The sequence below is a fragment of the Leucoraja erinacea genome, chromosome 7 (genome assembly GCF_028641065.1).
Source record: "Leucoraja erinacea ecotype New England chromosome 7, Leri_hhj_1, whole genome shotgun sequence".
Classification (NCBI taxonomy): Eukaryota; Metazoa; Chordata; class Chondrichthyes; order Rajiformes; family Rajidae; genus Leucoraja; species Leucoraja erinaceus.
Genome location: NC_073383.1, coordinates 50,898,879 through 50,917,836, shown reverse-complemented (window position 1 = coordinate 50,917,836; position 18,958 = coordinate 50,898,879). Strand labels below are relative to the sequence as shown.

At 40.9% G+C, this 18,958-nt stretch overlaps 1 protein-coding gene across 1 annotated transcript in view; it reads left to right on the top strand.

Moving 5' to 3' along the window:
• The window catches only part of LOC129699009 (extended synaptotagmin-3-like), a 144,860-nt gene that overhangs the window by 66,559 nt on the left and 59,343 nt on the right, over positions 1-18,958 (top strand). Inside the window, exons 3-6 of the mRNA XM_055638569.1 lie at positions 6,167-6,243; positions 10,570-10,639; positions 13,214-13,303; positions 16,157-16,212. Coding sequence (XP_055494544.1) covers positions 6,167-6,243; positions 10,570-10,639; positions 13,214-13,303; positions 16,157-16,212 — 293 coding nt within the window. The remainder of the gene's footprint in view (positions 1-6,166; positions 6,244-10,569; positions 10,640-13,213; positions 13,304-16,156; positions 16,213-18,958) is intronic.

The following is an 18,958-nucleotide window of genomic DNA, read 5'->3' as shown; positions in this document are numbered from 1 at the left end:
GGAGCTGCACAAGTGCAACAGAGTCTAGATCAAAGATCATAGTCCCTTCTATGATGTTTGGTCTAGTGGTTCAGATGAATTTGTATGAGAGGCTGAAAGAAATTACATTATTTAGCCTGCTCGATCTCTCCCACTTGATAGCACAGATAGTCGAGTCCTGGCAACGACTCGACTATCTGAGCTATAGGGAGAGATCGGGCAGGGTAAATAATATTTTCACCACACGACAGAAAGTAATAATTTTTTTTCTCACCTTTCGTTTTTCGCGGGGAACCTGCAGACAGGTCGGGTTGTCTACATTGACGATTTAAGCAAATTATAGCTCCGCTTGTAGGTGACGCCGCCATGACAGAAGCCGGTTAAGGGAATGTCGCTGAAGATGACTTGGACTTGGACTTAGACTTAGACTTAGATCCTTTATTTGTCATTCAGACCTTTCGGTCTGAACGAAATGTCGTTGCCTGCAGCCATACATTTAATAATAAACAACAAAACACACAATAAACACAAATTAACATCCACCACAGTGAATTCACCAGGCACCTCCTCACTGTGATGGAGGCAAAAATCTTAGGGTGACTGTCTCTTCCCTCCTCTTCTCCCTCTGCGCAGAGGTGATACCCCACCGGGTGATGGTAAGTCAGTCCCGCGGCTCACCGAGCTCCGAGATTACCCGTCAGCTACTGCAGCTTTTTTGTGGAGTGAACCATCTTGCTCCGCTCTAAGATCTTTGGTGATAGCTATTGTGGTACAGGTGCACAACCTTTTATCCGGTGTTCCGGAAACCAAAAACCTCCGAAAACCGGCCATTTTTTCCAGGATGTCATCGGCACACCAAAGTTCGCGTTTGGCGCCAAACTTGACCCGAAACGACCCACGGTCAACCCAGGTCTGTACTACTGTAGCGGCTGCCTCCTCCCCGGAGACCGGGGAGACACTTAAACATCTGTAAATCATTGCTTAAATGTTAGTCAGTTAGTTTGGAGGGCTTTTACGTGAAGGGGGGGTTGAGGGGGTAAACTTTAATTCTTAGTCCCCTACCTGGTCGGAGAGACGGGGAGCGGTCAATGCCTTACCGGGTCGCCGTGCAGTAAGCTCCGCAGCGCTGTGGCTGGTGGGGCTGCGAGCGGCGCCGGTTGTAGCTCCGACCCCGGCAACTCTACCCCTGGCTGCGAGACGCTCCAAATCCACCGCCGCCCGCGGCCGGACGCCCCCCACCCCAGCTCCGCAAATGTTGGGAGTCGGCGGCGTCGCAGCGCTGGGATACCAGCGGGGAGCGGACAATGCCTTACCGGGTCGCCGTGCAGTAAGCTCCGCAGCGCTGGGATACCAGCGGGGAGCGGGCAATGCCTTACCGGGTCGCTGTGCGGTAAGCTCCAGGGCGCGGAGGCCGCCTTCTCCCAACATTCGCGGAGCTGGGGCCGCGGGCGGCGCTGGATTTGGAGCGCCTCGCAGCCAGGGGTAGAGTTGCCGGGGTCGGAGCTACAACCGGCGCCGCCCGCGGCCGGACGGAGCCCCCAGCTCCGCGATGTTGGGAGTCGCCGACCAGGTAGGGGACTAAGAATTAAAGTTTCCCCCTTCACCCACCCACCCCACCACCACCACATAAAATCCCTCCAAACTAACTGACTAACATTTATGCAATGATTTACAATGATTCCCCGGTCTCCGGGGAGGAGGCAGTCGCTCCAGACTTTTCAAGCCGCCCGCGCTACCTACCTAATCTACGCTAAAAATCTTCCATTTGGAAATCCGAAAATGTCCGAAATCCGACAAGTGTCTGGCCCCAAGGCTTTCGGATAAAAGGTTGTGCACCTGTAATTAGGCCAAGTTTTATCAAATTGATAAAAAATCTGTAATAGTGCAGAAATAACAAGACAATAGGTTAATAATGATCAAATATACCAAATGCTACTGACTATTGCAAATAAGACACAATTTTACCTTCTGCTTAAGGATGAAACAAACCATTCATCCAATAGCAACCTACTTGGAGGATAGGATGCTCTCCCATCCACTTCCATATGTATTTGCTCCCAAGACAAGTTAAAGTTTTCCAAATTCTTTGCTCTGTACAGAAATCCAGTATGTTTCACATTGCTCTTTGCTTGCATTTTTTTTTTTTAATTTCCTTGATAATCAACTTTAATACTATTGCAAAAATTTAAGTATGTTTTTTGCCAAACCTCTAACTGCTTTAATATTAAGCTGTATGTTATACATTCATGAAAATATCTTCCATGTAAGTTTGAATATTTGAATTCTAAGATGTTTGTGCAGACTCCTTGTAACGTCTAATATAGAGTATGAGCTTTTTGTAACAGTTGAACCTCTGTCCTCTTGACCAGAATAGGCCACTGTTCCCAAGCTCTAGCTAACAATATTTTGCTAAAATTAGATTAGAAATTCTTATGATATGCTTTCTATTTTAAAACTTATTATTTTGTCGCATTGTTGATTATTGGAATAGGGGCACAATGTTTGCTAAAACATGGTCTTTTACATGTTTGCTAAATTTAACAACTTTTTCTTGGAGAATTTGTTGTCCAGTCTGGTGCAGTGGCGCAGTAAGTTACTGTGTAGGAACTGCAGATGCTGGTTTAAACCGAAGATAGACACAAAAAAGTGGAGTAACTCAACGGGACAGGCAGCATCCTTGGAGAGATGGAATGGGTGATGTTTTGGGTCGTGACCCTTCTTCAGACGTGGTCTAGACTGGTTATTGGACTGGTATTCAGAAGTGTGGAGCATTGATTGGAGATGAGTTCAAATCTACTCCAGCAACAGTGCAATTGAAATTCAGATAACTTAGTGCTGGAATCTAAAATATTAGTACAGGTGCACAACCTTTTATCCGGTGTTCCGGAAACCGAAAACCTCCGAAAACCGGCCATTTTTTCCAGGATGTCGTCTGCACACCAAAGCTCTCGTTTGGCGCCAAACTTAACCCGAAACGACCCACGGTCAACCCAGGTCTGCACTACTGTAGCGGCTGCCTCCTCCCCGGAGACCGGGGAGACACTTAAACATCTGTAAATCATTGCTTAAATGTTAGTCAGTTAATTTGGAGGGCTTTTATGTGAAGGGGGGGTGAAGGGGTAAACTTTAATTCTTAGTCCCCTACCTGGTCGGAGAGGCGGGGAGCGGTCAATGCCTTACCGGGTCGCCGTGCAGTAAGCTCCGCAGCGCTGGGGCTGCGGGCGTCCGGCCGCGGGCGGCGCCGGTTGGAGCTCCGACCCCAGCAACTCTACCCCTGGCTGCGGGGCGCTCCAATTCCACCGCCGCCCGCGGCCGGACGCCCGCAGCCCCAGCTCCGCAAATGTTGGGAGTCGGCAGCGTCGCAGCGCTGGGATACCAGCGGGGAGCGGGCAATGCCTTACCGGGTCGCCGTGCGGTAAGCTCCGGAGCGCTGTGCCGCCGACTCCCAAGATTCGCGGAGCTGGGGCTGCGGGCGTCCGGCCGCGGGCGGCGCTGGATTTGGAGCGCCTCGCAGCCAGGGGTAGATTTGCTGGGGTCGGAGCTCCAACCGACGCCGCCCGCGGCCGGACGGAGCCCCCAGCTCCGCGATGTTGGGAGTCGCCAACCAGGTGGGGGACTAAGAATCAAAGTTTTCCCCCTTTACCCCCCCCCACCACCACCACATAAAATCCCTCCAAACTAACTGACTAACAATGATTTATGCAATGATTCCCCGGTCTCCGGGGAGGAGGCAGCCGCTCCAGACTTTTCAAGCCGCCCGCGCTACCTTCCAAATCTACGCTAAAAATCTTCCATTCGGAAATCCGAAAATATCCGAAATCCGACAAGTGTCTGGTCCCAAGGCGTTCGGATAAAAGGTTGTGCACCTGTAACGGTGATTGTGAACCTGCAATGACTGTTATTTAAAAACCTATCTAGTTCCAAAATGTCCTTTGTGAAAGATAATCTGCCATTCTTTCTGCCTCAAATTGTAGGTGACCCCAGCCCCAAAGCATTTTGGTTGACTCATAACTGCCTCCTGAAATGGTTTAACCCCATCAACATCAAAGTTGGCTTAGCATCCTATGAATAAATATTAATTCTCTGTATTTAATTTTATCAGAGATTTATTTTTGTTTTGCTCACTCATTTAAAGTTCTGAAGTTTTAGGCTATCACTTTCTTCCACTAACCCCTTAGATTTGTATCCACTGTGAATGTAACCAAATTAGTAGGGTAGAATCCAAGTCGCTGAACCAAGCAAAAGTCAGTATAGGAGGGAAATGCAGATGCTGGTTTAAACCAAAGATAGATACAAAATGCTGGAGTAACTCACAGCATCTCTGGAGAGAAGGAATGGGTGACGTTTTGGGTTGAAGAAGAGTCTCGACCCAATGTTAGTCTGACAACTTAGCTTGAGGAGTCCATTTGGGTATCCCACTTCTCTGTGACCCATCCTTCCCATTTTCCATTTTCCTATCCATACCCTGGATTATTAGCATCTGCCTAACATTTAGTTGTGGCGGCTCATACATCAACTGCATTTGCATGCATTTTCGCAATCTTTGTTGTAGAATATTTCATAACTGACAGTACCTGAAAGGAAATTTAAATGATTGTTCATGCAAGACCTTTCCTATTTAATGCTTGAATGCTGTTTATTAAAATGATTTTCTGCTGTCTGTATGTGTATTCTTGATTGCTTCCATTCTTAACACAGAAATGCATGCATTTTGGAAAATAGGTTTGTATAATCTATTTTTTCCTATGAGGAACTGTGATGAATTGCAAGGTTATTCTGCAATTGTAATGATTTTTGATATGCTTAATTGCTTTTATCCTACTTATTTTTAGTCAAAATTGTCAATAACAGATATTTCATTTTTATAAAAATTGAATAATAAAGATACCCAACAATAATAGACTGCACAATCTTGCTCATTCTGGCTTCAAATACTTTTAAAAGCGTTGGAACATTAAAATCTACACTGGTCAAAACATATCATAGTAGGATCCATTTAAGGTGTAGCATCCCCTCCTGGTAATACGCCACATTGCAACTCAACATTGTCGTTTTAGCTTATGCTTTAATCTCTCTTGTATTTTAACTTTACAGTACCCAAATGCAATGTAAAAGTAGCTCAAGGGATTTTATTGTTCCATACTCAAAATATATTCCTCAGTGAATTTGTTTCAATTAATTAGATTTATTTGCTAAATTGCAAATTTTGAAAATACTCTTGGAGGGTTAAGTGAGCAGTTGCTCCTGTCCTCAGCACAATCATTTTTACAATTGTGCTGTTACTAATTTATCAGTTTTAAATTCCTTTTTGACTTCTAGGTGTTGGAATGTAAAGATGTAAACTTGCTGCAGTAGTCCATTTTCAGCTTTGGTAATATCTCGCCTTAATAGTTCCAACGCACATGTCTGTACCCAGAAGATGTTTGTTGATCAAGATTGTTCAATAATGCTTGGGTTTATTAGGGCCAGTGGAGAATTGTGCTTAATGTATACATATACATTTTATATAAACATCAGTCAGTGGCTTGCTATTAGGGTCCTCTTAAAATTGTATTTCAATGAATGAGCTAAAGGTTTTCTTCACATACGAACAATTCTGAGAAAAGGGTAGAATAATAACTTGCTCTGAAACACAGAATTGAATTTGAGCCTTGCTTTAAAGCAGATGAGGCCAAGATGTCCCAACTAGCTGTCTACTTGTAGAGGGAATGTGATAGTAGAGGTTTGCCTATCTCCTTTTCACCTCGGTATTTTGGACGTGCAGCTCTGATGAATGGTCATTGAAGCATTAACTCTGTTTCCCTCTTTCTCCATGAAATATAGCCTGACCTATTGAATATTTCCAGCACTCTTTCCTTGACCCCCCACAAAAGAGCCATAACGCCCCTATTTTTTGGCTTTTGTTTCTGACAGACACAAACACCCATAGTGCAAGCAGCCATTACATCAAGGCACATAACCACAAAAGTGCATAATTTTAACACCATGAAGCAACTTTTAAGCTATCACCTTCTCCGGGTTTTCCTTCAAAAATATTAAACGGACATGAATAAAAAAACACAGGGTTAATTGTGCTTCCAATGAACCAAAGTGCAGATTGTTGTTTCAAGATTTTTAAATAAATGACTTGTAGCAATGACCTTTGTATGTGGAACGGTTATTAATAAATGTCTCTTTTTATTTCCAGTCACCTAAAATCACTGGTGTTAAGGTGTACACTGAGGAGGTGGACAGACGGCAGGTGATCATTGATTTGCAAATTAGGTAACTTCTATTTTATTAAAGGTTGCATCTAATAATCTGTTGCATTGTTTATTTAGTAAAGATCCGTGTATATCAAATTTCTTTACCCTTTTATGACCGTAATTATATTTCCAATGTATTGTTCATGACAGCAAACCAATGTCAACAATCACTATTGTTACTCTCTTGGGAAAATCACAGATGTAGGGACTATGCAGCTGAAATGAAAACCCTATTGAATGGATGTGAATTGAAGCTAATCTAATTTAATTTGCCAGTGAGTAGTCTCCATGAAATAAATCATTGGGACCAAATGACAAAATACTTTGAAAATAACCTGATTTTTATTTTGTACTATATACATGATTATATGATATACATGTAGGCTAGTCAAAACAAGCTTAATGTTGGCTTTTTAATCTGTCAGTTCTAAGAACATTTTGTTCTCCCCAATCAACAATATTATTTAATTCATGTTCTATGTAAAATATCCATTAATCACTGAGATTGTTTTGCTTATGTTGTTATACAGAGAAAAATTAGGTTCTGAGGACTTGCTTGGCTTCCGTTTAAAGTACATATTAAATTGTTTCTCACCACGTGGAGTTGCTTATGAAGCTTGGTTCCCTGTTTTGCCACCAAATATTGATGATGTATACCTTATGCCTATGTACAGATTAAATGATAGAACTAGATTTTCCTGGTGAGCAACAAAAAGATTGTAGAAACAGACATGAAAGCTTGCTGTGATGCTTCTGAAATTAGCTGTAGCTGGGTGCTGTTTGGAGATGGTCTCTACCGTTTCAATAACAATTATACAATTGGTCTGATGAACAGATGCAGTCTGATGGCATTAATTTAAAAAAAACAATTAATTTGCTCTCCATAAAATGTTTGAATATCTCTGCTTTTTTTTAAATGGGTAATGGGGTAAAATATTAAATATCAGACACGTAAAACAAAACATTATCTTACAATTCATGGAATTGTGGAATGGTTGCACAAATTAGATTCCACATAGCATTTAGTTTTCCAGTGCCATGCAGAGTAATCAGTAATTAGTTAGTAAATTTATGGACTTGGTTTAATATCATTCATTTTGAAGCAATGTGCTGTGTATTAAAGACGGCTTGAAAATGGGTGAGAACAACAGCACAATTAGAACTTGGAAACAAATAAAACAGAATCTAAAATTAAGAAATCTATCTTTTAATGCCAATAGTCAATAATCCGTCGTTTAAACCTTCAATTATAGATAAATCATTTACACAATGGGAAAGAATGGGAATCAAAACGCTCGGAGACTTGTATGATTTAGGAAAATTATTATCATTTTAACAATTACAACTGAAATATAATTTGAAAAATAATCAATATTTTAAATATCTTCAAATCCGTGACTATCTGAAAAAATACACAAAAGACTATCATAACATGCCCCCAGACTTATTGGATGAAGCCATGAAGACAAAGGCTGAATCAGCAAATCTAATATCATACTTATACAACATTATTTTAAATATAGAAATACCTACAACCGATGGTATTAGAAGAGACTGGGAACAAGAACTAGCTATAAAAATTTCAAAAGAGAGCTGGGATAAACACTTACTATATGTGCATAAATGCTCGATCAACGTACGACATACTTTAATTCAATTCAAAACATTACATAGACTATATTATTCAAAAACTAAAATAAATAAACTTTTCCCCAATGTCTCACCCACTTGTGATAAATGTCAGTCACAAGAAGCTACCATAGCGCACTCTTTTGTTTTTTGTATAAAAATCCAAAAATTCTGGAACTAAATATTTGAAATCTTCACAAAATTAATTAAAATAAAACTTGTACCAAAAGCAGAATGGATCATTTTTGGAATATCGGAAGGTAACCCCGAACTAAACGTGTTTCAAAAGAACTTACTTAATTACGGGCTAATAATGGGAAAAAGCTTATACTCAAATTCTGGAAAAACGCTCCAATACCAACAATAAAAATGTGGATTTCAAACATGTTCGAAACATTACACCCGGAAGAGATGAGACTCCTCCTAGCAGGCAAAGCAGACCACTTCCAAAAGACGTGGTCTGCATTTATGGAACTATTATAAGCATAAGGTGCAATAGTAATTTAAAAAATAAATGGTACCATGATCTGGTAACGGGGGGTAAAAAAAAAAAAACACGGTTGGTATATCCTTTTTTGTGGAGTTTTGTGTTATAATAGAGCGATTGATTCTCCTTTTTTTTTCTTTTCTTTCTAGGGTCCATTTCCTTTCTTTACTTCCTTCTCTAACTTCTTTCCTAAGGGGCTTTCTTTTCCCAACACTTTCATGCACTCTTGCTCACTTTCCCTACTACTTTTATTTCTACCTTTTTTAAAGCTCGAAAAACGAAGTGGTACAACAAATGTAATAAGATGTACGTGATTATATTACTGTAATTTACTGTACTTCTAATAAAAATAAATTAAAAAAGAAAAAAAAAGAAAATGGGTGAGAAGTGGGATAGATTTAATTAGTTTAGAAAAGCTTAAATACGTGGTTAGTACCGAAAAAGCCTTCTACAACTTATCACCATGGCCTATATAAGTAACCTATTGATAACCAACCAATCAGCAATCCATATGGTTTCCTGAGAGGTATAGTATTATGTACAATGGTACAGACATCTCGCGTTTTACGTTGGGGTTACAGGATTGAAAAGCAGCGCATAAATTAAACATGCCCACACTCTACCAATTGAAATAAATTAGGGTAAATTACATCAAACAACTTTATACTTTCCCTTCCGTCTGAACAATGAATGCATGACACTAACTGTTGGAGCAAAACATATGGAAAATTATCCCTTGCTCTGTAATTGGAAAAAGTATTTCACATAGGTTGATACATTTAAACAAACAATATCTGCAGGCAATCGTTTGGGTTTTCTGTCTGTTAAGCAAAACTGAACTTAAAGGATAACTTTGAAAGCTGATTTATGTAAGTTTGCGGGCATGACTATGAGTGCATTCTTTTGAAACTAGGAGTGAGGGCATCATACTTTGGTAGTAATTAGACAAGGTGTTCTTCTGAAAACACATAAACCAGCACACATAAAACATGAGGTGCGTGCACATAATTTATGAATTAACATTAAGGTTAAGGGGGAAATCCTTTCCAAACCCAGATGAGAAGAACCGCAAATTGGACAGAGTGGTGATATTCTGGAACTACTTTGCCACAGAGGGTATTGAACATGACAGTTCTTCAATTTCAGAGGGAGTTTGCTTGTGGCCCTTGTGGCTAAGGGGATCCCCCCCCTCCCCAGCTCTCCCAAGCCTAGGTACGGGCCTTCTTTTTGGATGATCAGCCTTTGATCCCTATTGAATGGCGGGGGAGAAAGTTTGAAATGTGGTGATGATGGGAAAAGTCACATGCAAAACATGAGGTGTCTGCACATAATTTATGAATGAACATGTATCAACTTTGTAGAAAAGTGGATATTTTCAAAATGTTGAGCTCATTTTTTTTCTGCAGTAGTGGAATTAATATCATCATGGCTTGCATTTGGAGATTATTTTTGGAGAATAATAAAACTTCCATTTCCACCCAACAGTAGATAACCTACCGCTTGTTTGTTTGCATTTAGACTACTTTTCTGGTAGCTTTTTAAACTGGTTTTCCAGCTTAAAAGATATATATTGCTTGAAACTTTAAAGCTCCTATTTCATTAAATGTGAACAAACTGGTTCTACCACTATTTGTTGCTGATGATTAATCATCGTTTACAATTTGCCACAGTTTTTCTTCCGATTTTCCTGACTTATATTTCAGTTGTGACGCCCAGCTCATAGCAATTTCTCCTGTAATCTGCATATTAATGTAATTGTATACTACTGATGTTCATAGAGCAACCAATTTTACTAGGGACAATGTTACCAAAGCGAATTAATCTACAAACCTGTACGCCTTTGGAATGTGGGAGGAAACCAGTGCAACCGTAGAAAACCCACAGGTTCACGGGGAGAATGTACAAACTCTGTACAGACAGTATCTATAGTCAGGATCGGTCCCGGGTCCCTGGCGCTATAAGGCAGCAACTCTACCACTGCGCTACCCTGCTACCCGCCATATCGCCCCAATTATTTTTGTAAATGGAAATGGTAGAAATTGCAACGTAACAGTTGTGTAGAAACTGCGATTTCCTTGGGAAATCATATTAAGCACTTTGTAAATCTCGGCATTATTATCTGCAAATTACAAAAGTAAATGGGTTTCACTGGTTTGAGGCATTGTTTTATGCTTCTTGGCATTGATTTGACAAACGTGCATTTCATTTGAACTATTGTTTCTGTTCTAGCTACATAAGTGATTGTGAAATCAATGTAGAGGTGAAGAAAGTATGTAAAGCTGGCTTAAAGGGAATTCAGGTAGGTGAAAAATGTTTAAATCTGGTTCCAGGTATAAGTTATGCTATAATTTATTCATGCGTCTCAAATCTCCTTTAGAGTTCCTTTATCTGTATCTCCACCCCACCTCTCATTCCATATAGGGTTTAATCAATCCTTTCTATTCAAGTGGTTGCTAGGTATAATGTCATGAAGAAGGTTCCTCATTATCCAGAGCTTGAAACTTTGGGAAGATAGATATTCATTATTTTCCTGTCAAGTATTAATTGATAACCAGTATAAAGAGAAGGAGAATAATGAGACCAAACCATTGGCAGTTAATAGACTAAGGAGGGGATGAAGGATGATGGCCAGGTTGGGGAAGGGGTGGACATGGGAGTTGGGAGATGGGGGCAGGTAGATGAATGTGGCTAGAGAACATTAGAAACCACAGAAGGGGAGTATTGAGAGAGGGCCTCGCAAAACCTCTGTTGAAGAGAGTTGGAAAACCTCTTGTCATCATTCTTTGAAGAGACTTTGCAGTGGAGTTTTAAAATTGAGATGTAAGGGACTGCAGATGCTGGAATTTCTAGTTCGGTCACTGCTATATAGTGCGTGTGTCCCTCCACTATTGCAGATATTTTTCTCTAACTCCTATTCATTATTTGATGGTCCATAAAATCCACTACTTTTCGTAATATGTCCTTCAATGGTTTGTCAACTATAGCAAGATATATTTTCTCTGGTTATAAACACTTTGGGATCTCCCATGGTCATGCGTGGCACAAAAATGTAACTAGTGGTGAGATGATGGAGGTGATGAAAATGTCAGGCAATGATGTGTTGGATATGAAGGCTGGTGGGTGAAAGGGTAGGGGAACTCTGTCCTTGTTACATCTGGGGAAGGGGAATCGAGAGTGAAAACTACAGGACCAGAGGAAAAGCAGGTGAGGGATCTACCTATAATAGTAGGGGGGGATACCATGTTTACGAAAGAAAGAGGAAATTTCTGATGTCCAAGAATGGAAAGCTTGTCTTGGGAGCAGATATGACAGTAACAGAGATATTGAGAATAGTGGATAGTCATCTATCCATGTTCCCTAGAGATGCTGCCTGACCCGCTGAGTTATTCCAGCAATTGTATTTTTTTATAACTCCTTGTTTCTACTCTCTCCTTATCGCTAATTCCCTCTATACAGACAGCATTCTGGTAAACCTCTTCTGCATCCTCTCTAAATCCTCTACATTCTTCCTGTAATTAGGGCAACAAGAATTGCACACAATACACCAAATAGAGCCTTACCAAAATGTTATGAAGCTGCAATTAGGTGAACAGTAATGATTGCCTTCTACAGTCTACAATCATGTGGATTTAAACAATCAAAGCATTGGATGATTCTGAAAGAAAAAATAAATATTCCAAGTGTTGATAATTATTTAAACTGTTATTTAAATACAATTTTTTTGAAATCTCAAACTAAAAAGTTGAGTATTCAAAACAATTAAAACATACTAAAAATACTATCATCTAGACACTCGCAGCCACTCTCATTAGTCATAGGAGCAGAATTTGTCCATTTAACCCATCGGATCTACTCCGTTATTCACTTATGGATGATCTACCTTTCCCTCTCAATTCCATTCTGTTGCCTTCTCCCCCAACCTTTAACACCCTTACTCATCATTCCCTTGTATTCAAATCTATAGAGAACTTCCTGCATCCAGATGTAAAATTGGATTAGTGTAGGATTGGTGTAAGTTATTTCTTGGTATCTGTGTGGACATAATGGACCTTTTCCCTGCTGCATGTCTCACGCACTGAATTAACAACATAATTTGCAATTCAGATTTTGCATGTAATTACTATGTTGTTTAAGCAAATTCCCAACCATTGATGGGAAATCTCGGCTACTTCATAGAGTGATGGGGCACAGTGGGAGGAAAATGCATGCCTGGAATTCCTAGAATCGTAGCACTGTTGGTGGGGATTTACTAACAAGTGGAACTCTATATAGTTCCTTGCAAAATCTGGGTCAATGTTTCCACCCTGCCAGGCATTGTGCCAAGAGATGAGAGGCAGCCAACGTGTCTCTACTTCTGCTGTCTGCCATTTCACTGATCTCTGTATTTTTTTCAGTATCTTGTTTGTTTTGCAAAAGATTATTACTATGGTATATATTTTAAAATTACTAGTTAAATGTCATTATGATTTTTCAAGAACAGAAGTTAGCTGCCTCTTTGTATAAACACATTTATTATACCTTAATGCCCAATTACTCCATCTGTATAATCTTGAGAGTGATTTGAACAAGCAGAGCAGCATATTACAATTTGCATTCCATGCATTGAAGTTTATCTTCTTCTTGCGTATGGCGTGCACAGCCTAAAGTTGTAGGACAACTTGTTCTATTTGATCTTATTTTATTGTGCACGCCAGGTTGATTGCATTCGTTGAAACACGTGAAGGTTGCAATCTCCCACCCCGAAGTCTATCTAATGCAGTGCTCAACTTCTATCCTCATTAATTGCTTTGTTTAGCATGCATTATTGTATCACCATTTAGAAAGTAATGTTTTGTAAAGCTGCCATTTGTAAATGCATGTGTTTGTGTTACAGCTGCACGGTACACTCCGAGTGATACTGGAGCCCCTCTCCAGTCAGATGCCCCTGGTTGAAGCTGTGACTTTGTTCTTCCTTCGCCGACCAGTATGATGCTTTTCCTATACATTTCATTTGCTTTGTATTTTATTAATATTCTAACAAAATTGACATCCTTTCATTAAAATTATGCCATTCCTTTTAAAGTCGTTTTCATTGGTAACGAATTGTGATTTCAAAAGTGATTATCACTTATTTCATCCCAAAACGTTGAAGGGATTCCTTTGATCTTTCCCCAAAATTGGCATTAATTTATTACTGTCATGTTCACTGAGATGCAATGAAAACATTTTGTTTTGCGAGCTATACAGTTAAGACACACACACATGAATGCAATGAAACCATGCAGAATACAATGTTACAGCTCAAAAGATGAGGTACTTAATAGAAAGCCTTATTTATCAAATGCATTATTATATTCTAATATGAATTGATATTTTCTAGTCAGAAGGTTGTTTATAATAGTTTATTGTTCATTTACTGTATCTAAAATGACATATCTGGTTATGCTCTTTTGTATGTTGTTTCATGTGTAGTCTTCCGCAGGCTGGATAGCATCCCACAAACAAAAGGTTTTCACTGTACCTCGGTACACGTGACAATTATAAACTAAGCTGAACTAAAAACGTGTGCTTTCTATCTGACATTTTGATTGCCCATGTGGACTACATGCGATGAGATCCACCATCAGTCATGAACCACGAGTGCATGTGTAAAATGCCGCAAAATAAATTCGGCCTTAGCCTTGCCACACCTCGGAAGTACAGGGTGTTGCAATTTATGTACTGACCTTCATTAGAAAATTTCCCAATTTTTGAAAATATGTTTGTCAGGTGTGATAACATTGCTTCCAGCTAAAATGTATTATTTATTCTTTCCCTATCCTGAGCACTGTGAGGTGAGCAAAGCTCCACCTTTTAAAAGAAAACAGAAGTGGCTTGACTATAAACTTGGTTATTCCGGTTTTGAGTCACTTCTCATCAGCTCTTAAGTTGCATGGCAGTATACTTTTTATGTGCATTTGCTGTAAAACATCCTTTTTTTATGCACTAAAGTCACTGCACAGATGCAGGCTATTGCGGCAGAATATGTATTTTAATTATTTATTTGCCTGGATTTTGTGGCCATAGGAAAACAACAGCATTTGCTTTTGCAAAGAAAATAACTAAATAAATAGCGAAGAGGAAAGATTACGAGTATACAGTCGTACAGTGGTCAGGGAACAGGGGGGCGGGAGGTGGATGGGATAGAAGCTGATGGGAGAAACCAGGTGAGATTAAGGACAATTGGAACCAGGTGTGGGAGGGAGATAGGATAAAAGCTGTCAGGTGAATGGTGGAACTGGATGGGGCACGGAGGGTAAATGGGATGGCAAATGTGCACAAAGAAAGGAGAAAACAAACTGAGCCGGTGGGCGGCGCGACTCTCGTCAGCAGTGGCCTCTGCAGTCTGTCCGCGTTTTATTATTTTCTGTCTATGTTTTTATGTAGTTTTTGTTATTTTTTTGTTGGGGTGTGTGTGTGTGGGGGGGGGGGGGGGTGGGGTGGGAACTTTTTAAATCTCTCCCTGCACGGGAGACCCGACCTTTTCTCGTCGGGTTTCCGTTATCGTTGGGGCTGCAACGAGGAGCGGCCTCCAACAGGAAGAGACCGGGGACTCTGGTGCCGACGACTCACCGTCGCCGTCGCGGGGCTGGCCGAGTCCGGAGCGGGTGGAGCGGTGGAGGAGCGCTGCTGCTGCTGCGGCCCGACCGGAGAGTCGGAGGCTTCAGCTGCGGGTCTGCGGACGGCGGCACCGGGAGCCCGCAGGTCCCTGGAGGGAGACCGCTTTTCAGGGCTCTCGCAACGGCGACTTCCCCCGCCCGAGTTGCGGGGTTGAAGAGCTCCTGGAGCGGGGCCTACATCACTGCCCCGCGCGGCTTGGAATGGCCGCGGGACTCTGCGAGCGCACGCCGGGGGCTCTAACATCAAGAACCCGGTGTGCGACCTCGCACCACCCGGCGTGGCTTTAATGGCCGCGGGACAATTGCCATCGCCAGCCGGGGGCTTTGACTTTGACTCTGACATCGGGGGGTGGGGGAGAGTGCAGTGGAGAGATAAGTTTATTTGGCCTTCCATCACAGCAATGTGATGGATGTTTATGTAAATTATGTTGTGTCTTGGGTCTATTTGTTTGTAATGTATGGCTGCAGAAACGGCATTTCGTTTGGACCTCAAGGGGTCCAAATGACAATTAAATGTATCTTGTATCTTGTGTGGGAGGGGAACATTTTCCGGTGTTGGTTAAGTGAAATTGGAAATTTTAGGATTTATTCCATTTGGCTGCAAACTAGCCAAGTGGAATCCGAGATGTTGTTCTTCCACTTCGTGTTTAGCCTTCATTGCAATGCAGAAAGCTGAGGACATACAGTTAGTGCGAGTGTGGGCGTGTGAAGGAGAGTTAAAATGAAATGCAACCAGTAGCTCAAGATGGCCATTGTGGACAGAGTGCAGCTGCTCTACAAAATATCGGCAAGTCAACACTTGGTTTGACTAGTATAGAGAAGGTTACCATACATACATAGCCTAGTCAACCACTTTGTGGAACAGCTGTATTCTGTTCTTATAATCTGCTAATGTTTTTTCTGTTTGATTACGGATTAAAAAAGAAATTTAAGAAAGAACAACCAACTTGAAATGGGAGTTGGGGGAAATCTGGTTAATAACTGAAAAATTAAACTGATTCTATGATTAGAGTGAGAAGTAATGTCCAGATACAGTTAAAAATATCTTTCAATGTCATTTGTAGGTATTTCTCGTATATGGTCAATGTGATTTTAAAAGACCCAAGCAGAAAAAAATGTGAGAATACAATTTGGATATAATATGTTGTGGAAAAAAAAAATGTTCTGTTTCACCTCAGGTGCTGGAAATCAACTGGACAGGACTAACCAATTTACTGGATATTCCTGGACTCAAGTAAGTACAATTGCACGTGTAATTTTGAGAGTGAGAATTTAATTTGACATTGGCTTTATCATGAATTGAAAGATCAATGTATAGTTGGGTAACTCTGCACACAATACACACAAGCTTGCAATCTGATATGTACACCCATATTTGTAGATCATGCATTATTTGTGTATTGCGCAAAAGTTCATTATTAAACAAGATTCATGGTGTGAATGGCCTGATACAAGATTCCTCTTGGTAACAAATAGAACAGTACAGCAAACGAACATGCTCTTCGACCCATCATGTCTGTGCAGACCATGATGTGAATCTAATTCTTCCCATCTGCCCACATTGATCTATCTATATTCCTCCATTCTCTGTCTAAATGTATCCTGAATGTTTCGATCTAATTTTAAAAAATACACTTGACTCGCAGCTCTTCTTTAAACGTTCTCACTTTAACCTTAAACCTATAACCTTCAGAAAAATACTCAGGTTGCCTACCTTATCTATGCTTTTTATAATAATATATGCTTCAATCACCCCTGAACAAACCTCTGAGTTGAGAGAACAATCAAAGTTTATTCAATCTCTCTGTATAGCTAGAGACACAATTAGGGTGGCACAGTTGCGCAGCAGTGGAGTTGCTGCCTTAAGCGCAGGAGACCCGGGTTTGATCCTGACTATGGATGCATGTCTGTGCGGGGTTTGTTCGTTCTCCCCATGACTTGCGTGTGTTTTCTCCAGGATCTCCGGTTTCCTCCCACATTCCAAACACATACAGATTTGTAGGATAATTGACTTGGTATAATTGCAAATTGTCCCTAGTGTGTGTAGGATAGTGTAAGTGCACGGGGATCACTGGTTGGTGTGGACTTGATGGACCGAAGGGCCTGTTTCCGTGCAGTTTATCTAAACTAAACTAATTTTGGAATTCTGACTAAAACACAAAATGCTGGAGTAACTCAATGGGTCAGGCAGCATCTGTGGAGAGAATGGACAGGCAATGTTTTAGATCTGGACTTTTCCTCGGACTGATTGTAAAAGGGGGAAAAAGCTGGAGCAAAGCCTGGCAAGTGACAGGTGGATACAGGTAGGAGGGGGAAGAGTTTGAATGGAGCGATAGGTGGATACAGCGGAGGGGTTTGATTGCAGTGATGGGTGGATACAGGTGATGGCATTTGATTGGATCAATAGGTGGAAACTGGTGAGGAGGGTTTGATTGGAGTGATAGGTGAATACAGCCGAGCCCCCCAACCTCACCTGTAATCACATCACTTGCTTGTCTTTGTCCTTCCCGCACCTCTCTTTTTCAGCCTTCTCTCCCAACCACGATCTGTCTGAAGAAGGGTTCTGACCCACATTGTCACCTGTCCATTATCTTTGTAGACGCTGCCTGACCTGCTGAGTTGTTCTGCACTGTGTTTGACACAGATAGCCAATATATTCTAATCTGGGCAACACTCTGGTGAAATCCTTCTGCATTTCTCCCAGAGCTTCCTATAGTGTAATGACCCGAATTGCACATAATGCTCGACCTGGCCACAGTTTTAGACAGCTGCAACATGAGATATCGACTTTTGTCCTGTGCTTTATTGGATGAAAGCTAATACAATGTCCCAACCACCCTATTTACTTGTGGTGCCACTTTTAGGCGCTAGGGACTTGCACTCCCATGATCGCTCTATGCATTAATGGTCCTGCCTTTTGAACGTCCATCTTTCATTTAATTTATGAAAATGCATCAGGTTAAACATTCTGTTTCCCATTTCATTGCCCAAAGCTCAAACTGATCCATGCCCTGCTGTATCCTTTGACAACACTCTGCACAATGCCAGCAAATTTTCATGTTGTCTGTAAAGTTACTGATTATACCACTTAGATTCATGCATAATTATTATTATCATTATTACACATCATTATTTAACATGCAAATACACCAGTGGCGGGCTTTGAAAACTTTCAAATAGTAAGCAATATTTACTATTTCAAACAATTGATACTAACTAGTGACTAGAATTGTATAGATTTTAAGTCATTTTCAGTTTGATTGAATTGATTGAAAGATAGTCAAGAGTCGAGAGCGTTTTATTTTCATATGTCCTGGACGGGACAATGAAATTCTTACTTGCTACAGCAGAACAGAATATTTGAATATGTAAATATCGTATATAACGGGGGGAAAAAAAGAAAAAGTCCAATAAATAAAATATAGTGCAAATAACAAATAATAATATAGACTTTTGCAGCTCATAGCTTATTCATTTTGTTTAATAGCCTGATGTCTGTGCGGAAAAAGCTGTTCCTGAACCTGAACGTTACAGTTTTCAGACTCCTGTACCTTCTTGCTGATGGCAATGATTAGATGAGTGTGTGGCCAGGATGGTGTGGATCCTTGATGATTTTGGCTTCCTTTTTGAAGCAGCGACTGCGATAGATCCCTTCGATGATAGGGAGGTCAAAGCCAGTGATGGATTGGGCAGTGGTCACAACATTTTGTAGTCTTCTTCGCTCCTGGACGTTCAAGTTGCTGAACCAGGCCACGATGCAATCAGTCGAATGCTCTCTATAGTGCACCTGTAGAGGTTTAGGAGAATCCTCTTCGACATGCCAAATCTCCATAATCTTCTAAGGAAGTAGAGTCACCGATGTGCCTTTTATACAATTGCATTGGTGTGCTGGGTCCAGGAAAGATCTTTTGATATATGCATGCCCAGGAATTTGAAGTTATTGACCCTCTCCACCATCATCTCATTGATATAAACAGGAT